General features: G+C 48.2%; 1 protein-coding gene across 2 annotated transcripts in view; it reads left to right on the top strand.

Moving 5' to 3' along the window:
* espn (espin) overlaps positions 1–22,042 on the top strand; it is a 116,022-nt gene that overhangs the window by 29,736 nt on the left and 64,244 nt on the right. For both annotated transcript variants that reach the window (XM_069918503.1, XM_069918502.1), the window contains exons 3-7: positions 6,388–6,574; positions 9,742–9,924; positions 13,542–13,673; positions 16,065–16,296; positions 21,308–21,576. In XM_069918503.1, the coding sequence (XP_069774604.1) occupies positions 6,388–6,574; positions 9,742–9,924; positions 13,542–13,673; positions 16,065–16,296; positions 21,308–21,576 (1,003 nt within the window). The remainder of the gene's footprint in view (positions 1–6,387; positions 6,575–9,741; positions 9,925–13,541; positions 13,674–16,064; positions 16,297–21,307; positions 21,577–22,042) is intronic.

Genomic DNA, 22,042 nt, shown 5'->3' with positions numbered 1-22,042 from the left:
ACTGTCATGGCTTGTTCCTCTGGACCTTTGAAATGGCTGCCAAACATCTTCATCCAGTGGACTGCCAATATTTTCAGGTGAAGATCCCCTTGTATACCTGAAGGTGTCTGCTTCTTTTCCCTCTCAGGCTATGGAGCGTAGGAGGATGAGGAGTGATCTCATGGAGATGTACAAAATCGTGAGAGAAATGGATTGGGTGGAGTAGGGGAATTGAGGGTCAGAGGATACTGGTTGATGGCGGGCGGGGGGGGGGTGGGGTGCGGCGGGTGAGATTTAATCTGAACTATTTTTTCCACAGAGGATGGTGGGTTATGGAACAAGCTGTCAGAGAAGGTACTATTGCAACATTTAGGAAACATTGATTAGGCAGATACATGAGAAGATTAAGTGAAGAGGGATAAAGGCCAAATGGAGGCAGGTGGGGCCATTGTGGTTGGACATTTTGGTCAGTGTGGGCAGGTTTGGCTGAAAGGCCTGTTTCCCCACTTTGATTCTCCATCACTCTCAGGCCTGTCACTCAGTCCTATTGTTAGCCCCAGCACCTTGCTTGTGCAAATGTCCTTGTTCCTTCCCCTAAAAAGATAAAAGAGATTGAAATTACAGAAAACTAACAAATCAGCCATGCAAAATTCCTGGCCTGTGTACTCCAAGCAGAAGGGTATATTATAGTGCGTGAGAGTTGTCCAGTTATGGGTGAATCCACAGGCACATCCAGGGAGCCCAGTGAATGATTTCCTCCACTACTGTGCATCAAAAGGATTATTTATTGCTAATCCTGATTAATTATCCTTTCATTGTTGATATATTGATCAGTCTGTGATTTGCCCTTCAGAACTTCATTGCTCGAGTAATTTTACCATTCAGACTCGCTTGGATGATTGATTGATTTTTGTGCGGGTAATGCTTACCATTGAAGGCTATTGCTGATTAGTCGACGCTGTTACAGATTAAGTATTTAAATTGGGAGGGGCATGGGGACTCTCAAGAGTGGAGAGGAACAGGAACAATGTTATTGAGGAATGAGAATGTGAGACAGCATTGAAACAGGAAGTGTTAGATAGGAACGGAGTAGAAGCAGACAAGACAGGTCCAGGATCCATGCGTACAAATGATCAAATAATGGTGAATAAACTTTGTGAACTGCAGTCACAAATTGCCATATTAGGAAATCGAGTGGCGATAATTGAAACGTGACTCAAAAAGAGGCCAGATTGAGTAATTAATCTTCCTGGAAACAAGATTTTTGGGAAGAATAGAGAAGGGTGGCAGAACTGACTGAAGAAGATATAGAGATGGGGAGGACAAATATCACCAAGGTGTCAAGGATAGTATGGTAAACCAATGAAATGTGTAATTATCTGGTCAAGCATGCCTATTGGCCGGTTGTACCTATGGCCCCAACCCACAGGGTCTGCAACTTAGTACAGGGCCGAACAGTAGGGAGAGTCTATGCTCTCAAGTGAATTAAAGCCTTTTGGTATATCCACAATATTCTCCTGGGTGCATCAGAGAGATTGGGTTTTTATTCTTTTGAGCCTGACTAATTAATCAATGAATTGACCAGTCAGCGATACTATTGATTAATCTAAAAGACATTTTACAGAGGTACTGTTTATCATAATAGTCAGATACATTGACTCAGTGTTATCACTAACCATTCAGAGCTCTCATTGTTAATTGACCATTCATTGCTGTCACATGCTGACCACTCAAGGCTCTTGCCTATGCCTCAGTATTCTTGCTGCATAAAGCTTATTTCAGAGCTGGGAACACAAGGGATGTTTTGGAATGCTTTGCCCCACAAGCTGAGATCTCTTGCTTGCGGTTGTAATGAATGGGGGGGGGGGGGGGGGGGGGAGGGGTGCCGGGTCAGTGCTCCAGCACAATGGGGCATAGTTTCAGGAAATGACTGATTTCCATTATTGTCTTGAATTATTAATCTATTGGTGCTCGTTATCAGCAGGCAAGATAAGTAATGCTCTTCCTGTTGAAACATCCAGCTGCTTGTTTCTTTCTCAATGAAAGGGTGAGAAGATTATAACTGAAATGGACTGGTAAAATGTGGGATTACAAAATTTCACTTGGAATCCTTCAGGCATGTACACAGCCTGCACACAGTTGAGTTAGAATGCTGTAGTAAGCACGTGTAGATTGCTTTTACACAATTAAATTCTTTGGCTTGGCTTCGCGGACGAAGATTTATGGAGAGGGTAAAAAGTCCACGTCAGCTGCAGGCTCGTTTGTGGCTGACCAGTCCGATGCGGGACAGGCAGACACGATTGCAGCGGTTGCAAGGGAAAATTGGTTGGTTGGGGTTGGGTGTTGGGTTTTTCCTCCTTTGCTTTTTGTCAGTGAGGTGGGCTCTGCGGTCTTCTTCAAAGGAGGCTGCTGCCCGCCAAACTGTGAGGCGCCAAGATGCACGGTTTGAGGCGTTATCAGCCCACTGGCGGTGGTCAATGTGGCAGGCACCAAGAGATTTCTTTAGGCAGTCCTTGTACCTTTTCTTTGGTGCACCTCTGTCACGGTGGCCACTGTACTAATTAAATTAGTACAGTATTATACAACGCACCATGGTGACAATACGTCTCTCCAGGCCCTCGGTCTCTCCAAGAGCAAAAATATTATCGACCTATCTTTTTAAATATTATTTTGCAAGCTTTCTGCTATCCTCAACAGCAGGAACTGTAGGGTGATCTTCAACATTCCTGCCTCAGCTGAGGAAATTCCCTGTGTGGTCTCGGATCTTCTCCACATGAGGGCCACATCTAACCTCTAAGCATTCTCAGCAGGTCACTCAGTTGACAGCTGCAGTCTGCAAAGCAGGTTTGTTTTGCGCGTGCAAAAGGTTTGGACAATAACTATTATCTGGTGTCCTCCTGGATTCAAGAATCTTATGGCAGGAGGATTTTCATACTCGTCTCCCTGAAACTTGCTTAGCAGGAGCTTACTTTACACTGTAACTTGGAACGGCTCCAAAACCCACTTTATTGATGCAAAGGTGGTGTAAATTCAACCTATGAGTTCTTTCCGCACACTTCACATTCAGACAGACTTTTCCTCACAGTAGGGGGTTAAATAGTCCTCTCACAAAAAAGTGGGTGGCCCTCACGGAAACAGGACTCCTACTTTTGCACTTTTTCCCCCCCCTCTCTGTATTACAGTCAGTTTGTTTACATTTCTTATTTGTTACATGTGCACAGATTTATTTTTGCACTATAATAAATGGTAATTCTGCAGGATAAAAGGATCTCAGGGTTGTATGTAATGTCACTGCATGTACACCGGCAATCCGCCTGAAATCTGAATCTGATGCATGGTGCCTTGAAGAGGAGAAGGCTTGTTGTTGCAAGTGCTCACTGACACATATTTCTGAGCATTTTGTTTTTGTGTCTTCAACTGCTGCTTGTGAGTGGCAGCAGGAGCTCAGGCAAGCTCACAGGACAGTCCATCTAATCCATACCACTGGGATGTATCTGGTCTCCAGCTGAGAAATGGCTTCTGTATTTAAGAAGATTAAAAAGATGCATAGTGCTGAGTCTAAGCTGTCAGTCATTGGATCAGAGAAGTACAGGGTAAATATCACTGCAATGTTGTTTTCTTAGAAATATACCTTGTTAAACTGACTGTTTATATGTCACCACTCACAGAGTAAAACATTACTTTTTTTTCCACATACTCCATGGGTGATACATCCAAGACGTGGGTTCCGGCCACGCCTTCAAATTGTGACTAATGGCTTTTTCCCAAGGAGCCCTTGCGGTGGCTGCTCCAAGCCAACACATCAAAAAATATCATTAAAAGTGTTCCAATCACCACTGAAAATATTCCGTTAAGAACAAAACACTTTCCTTTCAAAGAAAATGAATTACAGTGATGCTTTCAGTCTGCAGTCTGCAAAGCAGGTTTGTTCTACACATGCAAAAGGTTTGGACAAAAACTATATCTGGTGTCCTCCTGTATTCAAGAATGGATGGTGTTTGGAAACAGACACCAGATGCAACAGTTGTAGCAAATAGCACAGAAGTATTTAAGGCAGTGGTTCTCAAGCCTTTTTTCCACTCACGTTACCACCTTACATTTATTTTTCTAACTACAGACCACCAATGGCATCCTATGCTCTGTGGTTAAGAAGGGATTACTTAGTGGTATGTGAGTGGGGGGAAAAAGGTTGAGAACCACTGAGTTAAGGGGAAGTTTAGATTAACACGTGAGAGAGAAGGATTATGCTGATAGGGTGAGACAAGGAGACATATGAGGAATGGGACCATAATCACATGCATCGACCCACTTAAAGTGGGACAAGGTCAGTGGAAGAGCGCTGCTAACTCCATACTCCTTTCAAAGCCACAAACCATCTTAACTTTGAAATGTAACACTGTGAGTAAAGCACTGGCATCACTAAGGTGTCGGGTGGGGGGAGGGGGGTGTGGACTGCTCTGGGTGACACCATCAGAGGGGATGACACCAAAATGACTGTCTATAAAATTTTTGTGCAGTTTTCCAGCAGAAATTTATTTTTTATAAAAATATTCCTGTAGTTAGTTATAACAACAGAAACGTTTTTTGTAAGCCCAGCTTAATGTATCAATATACCTACAAGGCTAAAACTCGATGCTAATTTTCTTTTGAACTTTCTAAAGGACTCCAGTCAAAGCCCTCCCTCCCCCCAGCTCAGCTCCACCACCTCTCCTCCCCCCCCCCCCACCCTGGTCAATCCTGTCGCCACGCACACCCCCCTCGCTTAACTCCACTGTCGCAAGGAACATGCACCTGTTTCTTCTACACTTGTTCACTAGGTCCGTTGGGGGGGGGGGGGTGACACCATGAGTTAGCCCACTGGGCAACACCAACCCTATTGATGTTGCTAGAGTCCAGCCCAGCTCCACACTTTTCTTAGGAACAACGATTAGAATATGGCCCCCCAGTACCATGTTCACTGGGGAATATGTTTCCAAAAGGAGAGACTACTGTTTTACTGGTAGTGTAATCTCTTCAAAGTGGGATTAGGTGCCCTGTGAGACCATGTAGGGAAGGACCACAGTCTGGAGTCCTACCATTACCTGACATTGAGAGGCTGTGACCGAGGGTAAGTCCCTCAAACAGTAGAGGGGGAGGAGAAGTTTCAAGGAACCATAAGGGTTGTAATGGTGTATTTAGAGAATAAATATAAAAATATATTTTGATGGGAATGTATCAATATGACTGACACAACAGATGTGAAAAGACATTGAATAGTTTTCTCTTTTGTAAGTAATTTAATGTGGAAAAAGTCTACTTTTGGTGGAAAAAATGGGATTAGATACCACCCCAGGTATGTTGAGTGAATGAAGGGCATCTTGACCCTTTTGAGTGGAACTCGGCCAAGCCCAAGGCAAAATTATAGGTAAAGAATTCCTGCAGGACCCTGAATTGTACCTGTTAGGAAACATTATGGACATAAGACTTACAATAAGGCTGTCCAAGTTCCAAATTCAATTTGTGATTATGGAATTGGCAGTGACCAGGAAGCGGGAGGTCGGGGTGGGAGAAGGAGATAGCAGTTACTTGGAAATCTGACTCCTTCCTGAGCATCACATGCTGGAACAAGGAAATTCAAAGCTGTGTTTCCCTGGAGAAAATCACTTGTAATTTAAGGAAAAAAAATGACGCCTTCAAAAATAATTTGGTAGCCATATTTGAATTTTGTGGGAGAACGACTATAGATAGACCATTGAGCTCTGCTTGCCCACCCCTCCACCATTTGGGAGAGGGATGTGGGGCGGGGGGGTCCAACTTGTCCCCATCAGGCAAAGTCAAGAAACTGAAACAGCCTGTTCTCTGGCTGCCGTGCCGTGACAAACCCACCAAATCCTCCCACGCCCTTAGTGCAAATTGTTGTCTAGCCTGACTATGTTAACATTGAAGTTGACTATGATAACTGTTGGAGTTCAAGATATGAAAATCATAAATAAAATATTCCCCCAAAAAATGAAGGGCATCTCTATATTGGGTTGGAATCTATCAGAGGAATTTGTGTCCAACCTCCATCGGGGAATGCCCGCTGTACCCATCTGGCCACTTCGTAGAGTGCACTCGGTGGGGGAGGGGGTGCTTTTGACTGCAAAGATTAAAGGCCATTCTTCCATTGAATTAAATCTAGCCCCAAGGTAGGATGCAATGATGCAAAATGGCCATTACATCCAATACAGCTTCAGTGTTTATGGGAGAATTCTAATTCTGCAATTGTACAGAAGTTTCATCAAAGGTAGGGGGGTGGGGGGGGGGGAAAGAAAGCTGAAGAGAATGAAATTTACTGAAGAACTGACCCATAAAGATTCAATGGGCAAAATGGTCTTTGATTTCCAATGCCATGTGCTCAAAGTTCATGAATATTTTTTTCTTCTCTAGTGTTGTAAATACTCAAATGAAAAATGGTGCCACTCCCCTCTACCTGGCCAGCCAGGAAGGCCACCTGGAAGCTGTTCAGTATCTCGTGAAAGAATGCGGAGCAGATCCCCATGTACCGGCCAATGATGGGATGACTGCTATCCACTCAGCAGCCCAGCTGGGACACAACACTGTCATCGTCTGGCTGGTATGTAATGTCCCTGATATCCAGGGTTGGTGTGGCCAGCTCTGGCCTGCCAAGACATCTCAACTCTCCATAGTTTGCTGCTTCATGTCATGGATTCTAAGCGCAAGCTTTCAGATGAAATTATGACTTGAGGTGAAATTGGGACGTTGGCTAATATAACGATTTACTTTAACCTCCAAATCTGAGTTCTACTGAGTTTCAGGGGAATGATCAAAATGAAGACTGGAACATCACCAAATTGAACACAATGATTACTAAGTAACAGCATACCTGGGGAACGAGGTGTGACTGAGGACTTGGCTGATGAGTTTTAAAGAAGGTGGAGAGAGTGGACATCCATGGAGTGGACCTCAGGCAGATGAAGTGTGGCTTAGCAGCAGAATGGAGTGAGAAAGGTTGGGGTGGGAGAAGGGGAGAGGAGAGGTCGGGGTGGGAGAAGGAGATAGAGGCGAGGTCGGGGTGGGAGAAGGGGATAGAGGAGAGGTCGGGGTGGGAGAAGGGGATAGAGGAGAGGTCGGGGTGGGAGAAGGGGATAGAGGAGAGGTCGGGGGTGGGAGAAGGGGATGAAGGAGAGGTCGGGGGTGGGAGAAGGGGATGGAGGAGAGGTCGGGGGTGGGAGAAGGGGATGGAGGAGAGGTCGGGGGTGGGAGAAGGGGATGGAGGAGAGGTCGGGGGTGGGAGAAGGGGATGGAGGAGAGGTCGGGGGTGGGAGAAGGGGATGGAGGAGAGGTCGGGGGTGGGAGAAGGGGATGGAGGAGAGGTGGAAGAAGGGGGATGGAGGAGAGGTCGGGGGTGGGAGAAGGGGATGGAGGAGAGGTCGGGGGTGGGAGGAGGGGATGGAGGAGAGGTCGGGGGTGGGAGAAGGGGATGGAGGAGAGGTCGGGGGTGGGAGAAGGGGATGGAGGAGAGGTCGGGGTGGGAGAAGGGGATGGAGGAGAGGTCGGGGGTGGGAGAAGGGGATGGAGGAGAGGTCGGGGGTGGGAGAAGGGGATGGAGGAGAGGTGGGAGAAGGGGGATGGAGGAGAGGTCGGGGGTGGGAGAAGGGGATGGAGGAGAGGTCGGGGGTGGGAGAAGGGGATGGAGGAGAGGTCGGGGGTGGGAGAAGGGGATGGAGGAGAGGTCGGAGGTGGGAGAAGGGGATGGAGGAGAGGTCGGGGGTGGGAGAAGGGGATGGAGGAGAGGTCGGGGGTGGGAGAATGGGATGGAGGAGAGGTCAGGAGTGGGAGAAGGGGATGGAGGAGAGGTGGGAGAAGGGGATGGAGGAGAGGTCGGGGGTGGGAGAAGGGGATTGAGGAGAGGTCGGGGGTGGGAAAAGGGGATGGAGGAGAGGTCGGGGGTGGGAGAAGAGGATGGAGGAGAGGTCGGGGGTGGGAGAAGGGGATGGAGGAGAGGTCGGGGGTGGGAGAAGGGGATGGAGGAGAGGTCGGGGGTGGGAGAAGGGGATGGAGGAGAGGTGGGAGAAGGGGGATGGAGGAGAGGTCGGGGGTGGGAGAAGGGGATGGAGGAGAGGTCGGGGGTGGGAGAAGGGGATGGAGGAGAGGTCGGGGGTGGGAGAAGGGGATGGAGGAGAGGTCGGGGGTGGGAGAAGGGGATGGAGGAGAGGTCGGGGTGGGAGAAGGGGATGGAGGAGAGGTCGGGGGTGGGAGAAGGGGATGGAGGAGAGGTCGGGGGTGGGAGAAGGGGATGGAGGAGAGGTGGGAGAAGGGGGATGGAGGAGAGGTCGGGGGTGGGAGAAGGGGATGGAGGAGAGGTCGGGGGTGGGAGAAGGGGATGGAGGAGAGGTCGGGGGTGGGAGAAGGGGATGGAGGAGAGGTGGGAGAAGGGGGATGGAGGAGAGGTCGGGGGTGGGAGAAGGGGATGGAGGAGAGGTGGGAGAATGGGGATGGAGGAGAGGTCGGGGGTGGGAGAAGGGGATGGAGGAGAGGTCGGGGGAGGGAGAAGGGGATAGAGGGGAGATTGGGAGGCATGAGAAAGAGAGAGGTCGGGGGCGCGAGAAGGGGAGAGGAGAGGTCAGGGGGGCGCGAGAAGGGGTGAGGAGCGGTCGGGGGAGCGCGAGAAGGGAGAGGAGAGGTCGTGGGGGCACGAGAAGGGGAGAGAGAGGTTGGGGGGCACGAGGAGGTGAGGGGTCGGCGGCATGAAAAGGTGAGAGGTTGGGGGACGCGGGGAGGGGAAAGGTCAGGGATATGGGGAGGGGACGGGAGAGGTCGGGGAGTGTGAGAAGGGATGGGGAGAGGTTGGGGGTGTGTGAGAAGGGGATAAAGGATAGTGTCGGGTAGTGTCAAAAATAAGGATTGGTTCAGGAATATCAGGTCGGTGTTGTGGGAATAAGTTCAATGGGAATAAGCACAAGTATATTGAAGGATCATCATTGAGGCTCAACCCTCACTGCCAGTGGACTTCAGTCACCACTTATGCCTTGGGTTGCTGCGTACATACACCCATTCTGGGGGATCTGTTGCTCCTTCACACATTGAAATGCAGACTGGATTTGGCGTCCCTTCAAGGGGGATGGTTGACTCTGGTGTTTCCTATTTGGTGCAGAATCTTGATTGTGACCATAGTTGAACAGATGAGTGAAACACTTTTTACTCATTCAAGCCAAGAGCTCAGAGCCAGTCATAATAAGATCACGCTGATCTGATCTGATCTCAGTCTGAGCTCTCACATTGCTTCTGTCCACCCAGAATCACAAGCCCACAAGAATCAAAGATCATTAATCTGATCACTGCTAAGTTCTTCTCAGTGAGAATCCAAAAAGGGAGCAGGGAACAGTAATTTCGGGTGTCCACACATTCAACATCCCTGTAGAGAGTATGTTTGCTATGTTGAGATCTTCCTGCATTTCCCACAATGGTTGTTTGTGGAACACCAAGAGCTGGCACTCTGGAATAAGTTTGCCTTTTTGCCTAATCTCTTAGTCAGAATACTGTATGGTCACAGAAGCCTAGATATTGGGGAAAAGATTGAATAAAATTATGACTTAAGAGGTGAAATTGGGACATTGGCTCATATAACGATTTACTTTACCCCAAATTTGAGTTCTACTGAGTTTCAGGGGAATGATCAAAGTGAATTCTGGTCTCAAAACAAAGATTTGGAGTTGGTCTCCTACCTGTGATTGACAACTCCATGTACTGCTGACATCACCTCTCCCTTCCTCCATCCAGGTGAGTTTTTCAGATGTCAACCTGTCGGAGCAGGATGGTGAAGGGGCCACAGCAATGCACTTTGCGGCCAGCAAAGGACATGCCAAGGTTCTCAGCTGGCTATTGTTGCACGGAGGTGAGATTGCCACAGACCACTGGGGTGGGTCCCCACTACACGATGCTGCCGAGAATGGAGAACTGGAGGCAAGTTTGACAACACTGCATGCACCAGAACTGAACCACCCACAGGACACAGAGAGCTAGTTCATGGATAAACAGCTCGACTTCCTCAGATTCATTATGTTTGCTTAATTTTCTCCTTGTGTGCTGCGAACAAACTTAGCTCTGCTTGGTCAAAATTTCTGAATGGTATTAGCATAGATCCATCTTATTCACAATTAGTTATTATTATAATCTGTCTATGGTTAGAACATGGATGTTAGGACAAATATATTGAAGGGAATGTTTTTGCTCCACGAGCTTGCATGGATGCAATTGAATGAATGGCCTCCCTCCATTGTGTAAATTTTAAAATTTAAATGTACAGCACAGTAACAAGCCCATCTGGCCCTCCAGCCTGTGCCATCTAAATACCCTAATTAAACTACAACCCAGTGTGTTTTGAAGGGAGGGAGGAAACCCACTCAGACGCTGGGAGATCCTATTAACTCCTTATAGACAGTGAGGGATTTGAACCCCAGTGATAGCACTGTAATAGCATTACACTGACGCCCATGCTAACTGTGCCCCCCCCGCTGGACTGACCGTGCCCCCCCGCTGGACTGACCGTGCCCCCCCCGCTGGACTGACCGTGCCCCCCCCCGCTGGACTGACCGTGCCCCCCCCCGCTGGACTGACCGTGCCCCCCCCGCTGGACTGACCGTGCCCCCCCCGCTGGACTGACCGTGCCCCCCCCGCTGGACTGACCGTGCCCCCCCCCGCTGGACTGACCGTGCCCCCCCCGCTGGACTGACCGTGCCCCCCCCGCTGGACTGACCGTGCCCCCCCCGCTGGACTGACCGTGCCCCCCCCGCTGGAATGACCGTGCCCCCCCCTGCTGGACTGACCGTGCCCCCCCCCGCTGGGCTGACCGCGCATCCCCCCGCTGGGCTGACCGCGCATCCCCCCGCTGGGCTGACCGCGCATCCCCCCGCTGGGCTGACCGCGCATCCCCCCGCTGAGCTGACCGCGCATCCCCCCGCTGGGCTGACCGCGCATCCCCCCGCTGGGCTGACCGCGCATCCCCCCGCTGGGCTGACCACGCATCCCCCCGCTGGGCTGACCGCACATCCCCCCCGCTGGGCTGACCGCGCCCCCCCCCCCGCTGGGCTGACCGCGCCCCCCCCCCGCTGGACTGACCGCGCCCCCCCCCGCTGGACTGACCGTGCCCCCCCCCCCGCTGGACTGACCGTGCCCCCCCCCGCTGGACTGACCGTGCCCCCCCCGCTGGACTGACCGTGCCCCCCCGCTGGAATGACCGTGCCCCCCCCTGCTGGACTGACCGTGCCCCCCCCTGCTGGGCTGACCACGCATCCCCCCCGCTGGGCTGACCACGCATCCCCCCGCTGGGCTGACCGCGCATCCCCCCGCTGGGCTGACCGCGCATCCCCCTGCTGGGCTGACCGCGCCCCCCCCCCCTGCTGGGCTGACCGCGCCCCCCCCCCTGCTGGGCTGACCGCGCCCCCCCCCCGCTGGGCTGACCGAGCCCCCCCCGCTGGGCTGACCAAGCCCCCCCCTGCTGGGCTGACCGAGCCCCCCCCCTGCTGGGCTGACCGAGCCCCCCCCCCTGCTGGGTTGACCGAGCCCCCCCCCGCTGGGCTGACCGAGCCCCCCCCCGCTGGGCTGACCGTGCCCCCCCCCCCGCTGCGCTGTCCGCGCTCCCACCCCCCCACCCGCCACTGCACTGACCATGCTGTAAGGATGTATGGAAATAATTCCAAAGTTGAGTCTCACAGAAAACTTTCTCCTATTTAATCAGTAGATGAGTTAGTGAGAGAGAATTCCCAGATTGAATTCCCATATATTTCCATTGGGGAAATGCCAATGTGCTCCTACCCTCTCCGACTCTCAAAGCAGAGTTAAGATTCCAGATTCATTCCCTTTAATGCTCTTCACCAGTTCCAAATATGAAGATTACACCCAAATAGTCCAGCAACACATTTTTTAGAAAGTAAATAATTTTACTTTAGATTAAGACTCTGATAGTTGTGGGGGTGGGGGGGGGGGGGCGGGGAGGGGAGCGACTCTCTTTTGCTTCTCTTTCTCTGACTAAGAGATGCTGCAGGGATTTTCTGCTGATGGCGAATCTGTCCGCCTTACGGCAGACCAGAGCAAAATCCGTGCAATATTTATTACATGACAATAAAGGAATCTTGAATCCTGAAAACAAGACAGATCACCACTATTCCTGGATTTCTGCTCCGTGTGTATTGTGTTGAACTGGTACTTTAATGAGGGCAATGATTTTTTTTTCAGGACATTCAACTGAACTCCTCTCGATCCTACATTTTCTATGGTGCAATGATGTCTTGATAATTAACTCAAAGGCAGAGACTTCAAGAATTGCTCAGAGTTTATTAACATGACATCATGGAAAGTCTGCAGTCGCTCTCACCACCATCAGAATTTCTAAATTGCAGCCACTAAAAAGCTCATATTTTGACAAGCATTTCCCCCATTCAGGTTCCAATAAACCTTTCAAATGACGTCTTCGAATGAATCATGGAAGTCTGTAGACCCCCTGATTATCAGAAAAATGCACAAAATTGTTGGAGGAGCTCAGCCGATCTCAGAACATCCACAGGAGGTAAAAATGTATCACCGACAGTTCATGTACAGCCAGATGGAGACCATCCACGAACTGGAGGAACAACACCCCATCTTATGACTGGGCACCTCCAACCAGATCGCATTAACTTTGACTTCTCCAGTTTCCATAAAACCCCCCTCCCAACCCCCATTCTTCTCCTTTTCTCCAGTTCTCGTTTTCTCTCTCTCCATTTCCCCCTGTCTCCTTTCACAGAGCTAAAATCATTTCTCACCTTTCTTCTTATCACGTCCAATTAACACCATTTCTCTGTTGGTCTGGACTCCTCTCCATCTTTCTCTCCCCAGTATTTCATTCAGATGCCTGCCTGCTTTTCACTCATACCTTGAAGAATGGCTCAAGTCTGAAATGCTGGTTATATATCTTTGCGTGACCAGCTGAGTTCCTCCAGGATTTTTGTGTGTTTTTACTGCAATTGATCTTTGACCACAATTTAGCAATTCTCTGTATTCTATATTATCAGGACCCGAGTTCCTCTGTACACTCCTTCCCCTGGTTCACAGAGACTTCATGTCTTATTTATTTTGACCTCTTGGTACCGCGTGTATCACTCAAGACTACTCTCAACTAGCATCAGCAGTTTTAAATTCAGCTTGGTTTTGAACGGTCATACACTAGATTTAACCATGGAGTAAAGCATTAGTCTGTAGAAATGCTGGTGGGTTCAGCCAATCTCGCAACATCTATAGGAGGTAAAGATCTATTACTGACAAAGGGCTCAGGTCCACGATGTCAGTAAATAGATCTTTACCTCCTATGGATGCTGCAAGACCTGTTGTTCCTCCAGAATTTCTGTGTTTTATACCAGTTTTAACCATTTCAACCCCTGATGACTCCACTAGTAGTACTGAGCGTTACTGTGGTAATGTCAACCACGTGCACCACTTCTTGTCACCTTACTGGACTGATCTCTCATAGTCTTTCTCCAGCGGGTTCACCGCACAATAACATTGCCATGCAAGTTAAATGCTTCTCATTCCTCTGGTTCATACAGTGCTGCCAGATCCTGGTGGTCAATGGTGTTGACCTGGGTATTCGTGATAATGATGGCTACACAGCAGCAGACCTGGCTGAGTACCACGGGCATAGTCAATGTGCCAAGTACCTCAAGACAGTCGAGAACATGGTAAGAGAAACCCAAGAGAGAACTATAATGGGATTACACATTTATCACGAGATATAGGAGCAGAAGTAGGCCCATTGTCCCATCACGTCTGCTCCGACATTATGATGGAGTCCCCATGATTAACGCCACACATTGATGCTTCCAGAGTAGAGGTTGATGATTCTCATTAATCACTCTTTGCACTGTGTCATGTGGGGTGGGGGGGGGGGGGGGGGAGGAGATAGAGTGTGGAACACACCAGGTGATACCATCAGAGGGGGTGACTCCAAAATGACTGTCTATAAAATGTTTTGTGCCGTGTTTCAGCAGATTTTTTTTTAATTTAAAAAAAGATCCCTGTAGTTTAGTTATAACCACAAACATTTTCCATAAGCCCAGCTGACATGTTTCAATATACCTACACGGCTAAAACTTGATACTCATTTACTTTTTGAACCTTCTAATCAGAGCTGTCGTTATTACCCAATGACCCTTCAAATCATGTGGTTCCATCTGCCCGCGCCACCAGCACGCACTGTTGTTTTCGAGGCGGCTCATGTTTTTACAGTCGCAGCTTTTGTCAAATTTTCTGGTGTTTTAGCTACAATGCTGTATCTATGTAAATACGTTTAGGCTGTGCGTATGATATTGTAACTTAAAGGTTTAATTTTGCTCGTGGTTTATCTCACTCCTATTACCATTACATTCAGTGATATGGGAATTACGATTTACAAGTGACATTACTACAAAAAAAATTACTAAGGATTCTGTATGGTCTGGTACGGGAGGAGGTCCATGGTGGGGGGGTGGGGGGGCAACATCATGAATTATCACACTGGGTGACACTAACCCCAGTGTCGCAATTGACTCTTTGTTCTGCACCTGACAGAAGTGTCCTGTGCTGGGTAAAACACCACAGACAAGGATGACACTTGATCTGTGTGTGTACTGTGAGAGAATACTGTTATTACTCTCCTCTGTTGTTCACAGTCACGAGCGATCGGAGAGACCAATTGGCGGGGGGTGGGGGGGGGGGGAGAGGAGGCACCACCATTGCTGATTATTTTGATCTCCTCCCTCTGGGAGACATCAGGGTAATTACCAGGCACAAGTAGTGAACGCAGCTGGGAACCTGCCAAATAAACAGTTCAGCTGGCATTTGACAGCCAGTTAAATTCGCACCAATAATTTTCTCCCTCCACAAAAGCCGCCTGATCTGCCAAATAGCTCCCGTTTTCTGCTTTTCATTTCCGATTTCGAGGGTTTTCACTTTCTTTCAATCGATCTCTCAGGTTCTGTGCATTTGGCATCGTAGGGAAGATCATTTCTGCCACGAGAGTAAAACTCAAAGTCCAGCACATTCCGAACCTCTACTGTAGTCACTCAGCAGCCTCAAGGGTTAAACTATGAATTTCATCAACTTCAGCTGTGAAGGGTTAATGGATGAAGATCATCTCTGCTATCCAAAGAACCAATACCAGAGGACAATTATTTGGCCCTTTGTTCTGAAGGCACAAAATGTATACAGGTTGTTAGAATCACAGACATGCGCACAAGTAAACACACATGCACGTATACATGTCCCTGCTGCTCAATTTACACCCTATTAACCTACACCACTGATATGGAGCCCCTGGAGAAACCCCACAGAGACTGGGGAGAACGTAAAAACTCCTGACAGACAGTTTCTCTTTTTTAAAACCAAGAAGCCTAATGTAGAACAGTAAAGGGGATCTGTCAGTTCATAAATCTGATGTAGCCACACCTGGAAAACAATGAATCACACTGGATAACACAGCTCGGGGAAAAAACATCCGAGTGATGCCCCAAACAGTAGGGAAGCTGGACCTAGAGCCCAGCCATCCTCAACAGGTGCCCTGTAGCCTCCCGGGGGTGGAGGGGGGGGGTGGGGGGAATAGCATATTTACGTCAATGCTTTGTTTTGTAGGAAAGATGCACAGAAGAAACCCAACCTTGACTGCTTCACAGGGAAGGGGGCACATAAACTTTGGGCAGAGTCCTGGGGGTCCATAGCTGAAAAACAGTTGAGAATGCCTGCTGAAGCCCCCACCCACCCCCTGGCTCTACCATATTTGGGCCATTACGGCAGCCTCTTAACATGTAAGGTTCTCACCTGAGGTCAGGATTTAACCAGTATTGCCAGGGCTGTGAGACACCGTGGATTTGAGGGATTGAGCGGCTTGGTTCTTTGATCCCCTGTTTCAGGTAGGGACTGGTTAGGTGTGGGTCAGTGGGCAGCCACACCCGGTCATTGTGGGAGTGGTATTGTCTCAGAGGATGCACGGAGACTTCCTCCGTATCCTGGTATGGGAGCGCAAATGGGAATGGACAGGAGCAACAAGAGGCTGGGACCTGCAAGCTAAGTTAACACATGCCTCTGTCCTCTTTTAGAGTGTGGAGCACCGCGTCCTGTCTCGCGACCCTTCCACTGACCTCGAATTCAAGCAGCTCGACTCGGGAATGTCGTCACCCAACACCACGGTCTCATCACAGCAGCAGGCCGGGATAGACCTGGGCTCGCCCTGCAGCACGCTATCCAACTACCACTCGTGCCACTCTAGCCAATCCAGTACCCGGGAGAAGGGGAGACACCTACTCGGACAGGGATGCAACCAGGGACAAGGTGCCAGTCAGCAAAGAGTCGCTGCTTTGGAAAGGGCTTCGAGGCCTGGCAGAGGAGACTGGGATCAGGGAAGAAAGGGGGGCATGGTTTCAGGACTGGGAAGGAGCATTAAGAGGGAGATGTGGAGGGAATCCTTTCCAGTGAAGGTTCCAAATCTTTGGAATTCTCAACCTCGAGGAGGCTGAATCATTGATTACCATCAAGACGAGTGCAGACAAACTTTTGGTCAAGAGTGGAGGCACAGTTTTCGGGGGTAAGAGAGGAAATTGAAATTGTCACAACGTGGTGGACTGAAGGGTCTGCACTGTACTGCAATTTTCTATGAAGCTGAAGTCAGGATGAGATTAACCACTGAATGGCACGACCTGTGATCTGGAATTCGCTTGTTGAAAGGCTGTTGGGTGCAGGTTCAACAGTTACTTCAAAAGGGTATTGGATAGAAACTGGGCGGGAAATATTTACTGGGCTGTGGAGTTAATGGAGGTAATTGGATAGTTTTATCAATGGGCCAAACAGGCATCTTCTGACTAACAATGATCGTTTTACCAGTCACTTTAATAACACTGGAAAACAAAGATTTTGCTTCCTGTAAACTTTTGGGCTGTTAATCGCGAAATTTAACTCAAATGTTCTTATCAAGTACCTTTTTTTTAAATACATAACCTATGTTTGTAATTTCCTGTACTATTTTAAGTCTATCAATATGTTTTGGTCAGTGCAAGCTTGCCTGGGCATGCACTCAGTGTAGGTGCTATGCAAATGTTGTCTTGGGCCTGGGCATGCTTAGTCAGGATAGATTCAGGCAGGCACCTAGACAGATGCTGTGCATTACATTGATACGGATTGAGTGCACATGTTCTTCAGGCAACATCAGAGTGAGTGCACTTAACAGTAGCATTTATTGTCTTCAGGAAGATTCAATGCAGTAGAAATATTTGTCAAGGTCACCACAGCTGCGATACGTTCTGTAATATTTGTGGCGAGTATACATTTAATGATAAATTAAATAAATTAGATTTAGTGTTTCTCCAACTTCCTTCTTGATACAGCAAATCTGCAATTATCTTTGTGTTCAGCTTGAAGTTGTCTGTTATCACCCCTTTTTGTTTTCAGGAAGCCAACCTTTTGAAACAGTGTTGTCCAGTGTAATTAAAGTAAAAATAAAGGGTGATAAGGGGTGTTCAGGTGGCATGTCTGTTCTTTCAAAGCAGGTTAGCATCGTTAAGTTGTGCAAAAATACAAATGTAGAAAAGAAACGCAGGTAGCAATGACAGAACATCTCAGCTCAGGGTTCTCACTGTGGTGGTTCATTCATAGGGCTTTCCTCCCATCAAGTGGCGGTATAAAATATTGCAAGCTCAGTGCAATTGCTTTCAACGCATGGTTGTTCTGGGGTTAAGAGCATCTTGAACAAGACGTGACAATTTTAGCCAAATCGGCAAGGCAGGGTTTTTAGAAAAAAAAATCCAATCACAATAACTTTGAAGTCTGTGTTAAGGTGCTAACCTTCTTGTACATAGTTAATTAAGTTTAATTGTCAAGTATTAAGGCTGAGGAGGTGTATTTCAAATTCCCATTGAGGGGAGATGGGCAATTGAATATTCAAGCAATCCCACTAGATGGAGCACAGAGCCTCGAGGTTCATTCTGACAAGCTGCCCGGAGCCAACAAAACTGAATAGCACTTCAAATAAGAGTGATATCAAACCTGAACAATCCACAGGCTCTGCTTTAAGTGTTCAATAATTAAAAAGGAAGCATGTTCCTTTGAGCAGTGTCATTACCTTGAAAGAGGTTCAGTTTCTTTCTTTTTCCTTGCTGGATTCCTTACCTTCTCCCTCCTCTGGTGGAGCGTGGTGACCACGATGAGAACTAGTTACTCGATATCAGTGTCGGCAGTTTAAATCATAGAATATCATAGTACAGAAACAGCCCTTCTAGTCTGTGCTGAACCATTTTTCTGCCTCGTCCCACTGACCTGCACTCAGTCCATAGCCATCCCATCCCTGTACCTGTCCAAGTATTCCTTGAATGTTAAAATTGAGCCTGCATTTATCACTTCAGCTGGCAGCTCATTGCACACTCCCACCACTCTCTGTGTGAAGAAGTTCCTCCTCATGTAACTCCTAATGTTTTCCCCTTTCATCCTTAACCCATTTTCTCTGATTTGTATCTCGCCTACCCTCAGTGGGAAAGCCTGCTTGCATTTACTCTTATCTATACACCTCATAGTTTTGTATACCTCTATCAAATCTCCCCTCATTCTTCAGCATAGGATGCCATAGGTGCTCTGTGGCTAGTAAGGTGGTATGTGAGTGGGGGGAAAAAAGTTGAGAACCCTGGCCTAGTAAATCTTCTCTGCACTCTTTCAAGCTTAAAACTGCACACAAAACTTCAAATTTGGCCTCACCAATGTCTTATACAATGTTACCATAACATTCCAACTCCAGTACTCAATACTTTGATTTATGAAGGCCAATATGCCAAAAGCTCTCTTTACAATCCTATCTACCTGTGACACCACTTTCTGTATCTGTTATGTATTATGTATCTGTTCTACAGCACTCCTCATTGCCCAACCATCCACCGTGTATGTCCTTTCTTGCTTTGTCCTTCCAAAATGCAACACTTCAAACTTGTCTGAATTAAATTCCATCTGCTGTTTTGCAGCCCATTTTTCCAATTGGTCCAGATCCCTCTGTGAGTTTTGAAAGCCGCCTTCGCTGTCTGCAACGCCTCCAATCTTCGTATCATCTGCAGACTTGCTGATACAATTTGCCACATCATCATCCAGATCACTGATGACAAACAACAATGGTCCCTGCACCGATTGCTGAGGTGCACCTCTAGTCATGGGCCTCCAGTCTGAGGAGCAATCGTCCTCCATCACTTTCTCGCCTCTCCTGTTTAACCAATGTCCCATCCAGTTTACTACCTCACCATCATTATTTTCACTGCTCTCATTGCCCTTATTCTCCCTCCTCCTCAACCCCCTCAGTCTTCCCCGGATTATATTTGGACAATTTTCTCCAACAACTAGAAGACTCCTGGATCTCCACACACTCCCCTAACCAAAGCCCACTGCAGCACCACCAAATCACCGCCACCCCTTTTCTGGATTGCTCTCAATCCAGCGCCAGCAGATTGTAGTGTTTAATTCCACGAACTGACCTGTCTCCACTATTGAAGCGTCACTATTTTTGCACTCAATGCAATTCTAAATATTTATTTATCTATCCCAGTGTTCTCAACTTTTTTTAAACATGCCACCTTAAATAACCCCTTACTAACCAGAGAGCACCTATGGCATGCTATGGTGGTATCATGGCCAGATTAAGGCAACTGATGCCCTAAGTACAGCCCAACAATAGTTACCCTTCAAGCTTTCTAACTGACAAGACATTAAGATGCAATAAGTGTTGAATGTATGTGGGTGGTATGTGAGTGTGAAGGGGGGGTGGGGAAGAGGGTGAGAACCACTGATCTACCCTTTTAAACTGATCATTGCTTTGACTGTCTCACAACACATTGGTCATTTAATTTGTACCATTACTGTTGTGCATGTGGACTGCAGCAAGTAAGAATTTCGATGCTTCTGTAAGAATGAAAAGGCAACCTTGCATTTATTTTGCATTTTTCCAAACTTTGGGATACTCCAAAGCATTTTCTGCCTAATTTAGCAGCTCCATCCTAGTTATGCCAGCTAATTGCCAAGGTCCCATAAAATAGCCATTACTTGTTGGGATTAAGTTCAGGGGTGAACATTAATCAGGTGACCGATGCCAACCCAACCTTTTAACAGGTTTACCCACCAGACCACAGGAAGGATGCGATTGAGAGAGGGTGCAGAAGGGAGTCAGGGTGCAGGCTTGGCTCAGCAAGAGATTTGTATAGGCTGGCAGTTCTCCCTGAAGTACTAAAGGCTGAGAGGTGGCACCCCAGGGAAATAGAAAACAATCAGCGGCAAGATTAGCTCAACCCTGTTACAGCACCAGCGACCAGGGTTCGAATCCTGTGCTGTCTGTACGGAGCTTGTACCTTCTCTTTGTGGCAGCATGAGTTTCCTCTCACCCTTCAAAATGTACCGGGGGTTGAAGGTCAATTGGGCAGTACAGGCTCCTGGGCTGAAAGGGCCTGTTACTGTGCAGTATGTCGAAATGTAAAAACTTTTATAAGAGAAATATGTGTCCCATGGGACAGGTGTACTTCAAACTGGAGTGGATAGGTTCAAGGTGAAAGGGAGGATGATGGGTAAATAGTTCACACAAAGAGGGCTTGGTATTTGGAATGAGCTTCCAGAGAAGGTGATGGAGGCAGGAAATGTAGCAGCATTTAAGAGGCATCTTGATGTACTGGAATGAGCAAGACAGAGGAATATGGAATAAATGCAGGCAAGTGCATTAGTAATGATAGGCACGGTCGTCATCTTGGTCCCATGGGCCAAAAGGCCTGATGCCATTCTGTAAAACTCCATGAGTTGTAATGGTCATTTCCTCAGTCAGTAACATCACCTCAGAGCCAGAGGACTATCCAATCATTGGACAGCGTCAGCTGATGATAACATCATGTCAGAGGATGTTTCACAGAGATCCTCATCTTGGTAATGCATTAACCAATGAGTGGTGGAGAGGTACCATTTTGTATCCAGCAGCAACGTGTTACCAGGTTCATAACAAAAGAAGAAGCAAAAACCTGCAGATGCTGAAAAACTCAGACAAAACAGCAGGTTCTAGAAATACTCAGCAGACCGGGAAGTTTCTGTGAATCTGAGGGGAGGGCGGGGAAGAGATAGAGGGAAAGGGGGAGGAGAGGGAGAGAGGCAGAGAATGCTTCTTTGCTTTTAACTCTACTTCTCTCCCAACAGAGGCTGCCTGACCTGCTGAGTGTTTCTACATGATGTTTATATGTGTCCCTACTTTGTACGAGAGACTAACACAGCTGGTGTATTCCCCTTGCAACAAAAGCTTTGCCTGTTTTCCATCTAACCTATGTTTTCTGATTGATCTTCCCAGGGGCCTCATCGATGACAGACATGGACACTTACTTGGACATGCTGAATCCAGACGTGAACACTCAGGAGACACCGACACTTGGACACAAGGTTGCTCCACCTGCTCCCACCTTCCCAGCGCCGTCTCCACCAGTGACCTCTCAGCCATTGCCGCCTCCTCCCTGCTATCCAGCGCCGAACCCTCCTGTGGCAGAGCCTTCTGCCGAGATGTACTCGCACATGAGGAGTAACCTTCGGCACATCGACAACGAGGCGCCAAAGAAACTTGAGGTGAGGAGCCTTTGTTAGTTGACATGGCAACCAGGCAACACAGCTGTAGAGGGGGAAAACGATGAGTGGGTCGAGCAGTATCTGTGAGGTGGGGAGGAAGAATGTTGGCGATTTGGGTTGAGTCCCTGTGTCAGGACAGAGGGTGAAGATTTGGGGAGTGGGGGGGAGGTAACCGTGGACAAGAGGAGTGAAGGATTGGAGGTTGGTGGGGGAAATGGGAGGGGTAGGAGACCAGGCAGGTGAGTAATAGGTGAAAGTGAAAAGATGGAGTCAGGTTGAAGGGGGGTGAGGGGGTGGTGGGTGATAAGCTGTAACACCAAGGAAATATTCAGGAATCAGCTCCATAAGGAAAATGATAATGGGATCCACAAGGGGAGTGGTGAAGGATAGATGGATCTAGCAAGCCACCATTTATTGGTATCCTCACATGCTTTAGATCAGTGGTTCTCAACCTTTTCTTTCCACT

The sequence above is a fragment of the Narcine bancroftii genome, chromosome 2, assembly GCF_036971445.1.
Source record: "Narcine bancroftii isolate sNarBan1 chromosome 2, sNarBan1.hap1, whole genome shotgun sequence".
Taxonomy (NCBI): Eukaryota; Metazoa; Chordata; class Chondrichthyes; order Torpediniformes; family Narcinidae; genus Narcine; species Narcine bancroftii.
Note: the sequence above shows the minus strand (reverse complement) of the source record. Positions and strands in the feature narration are given on the sequence as shown.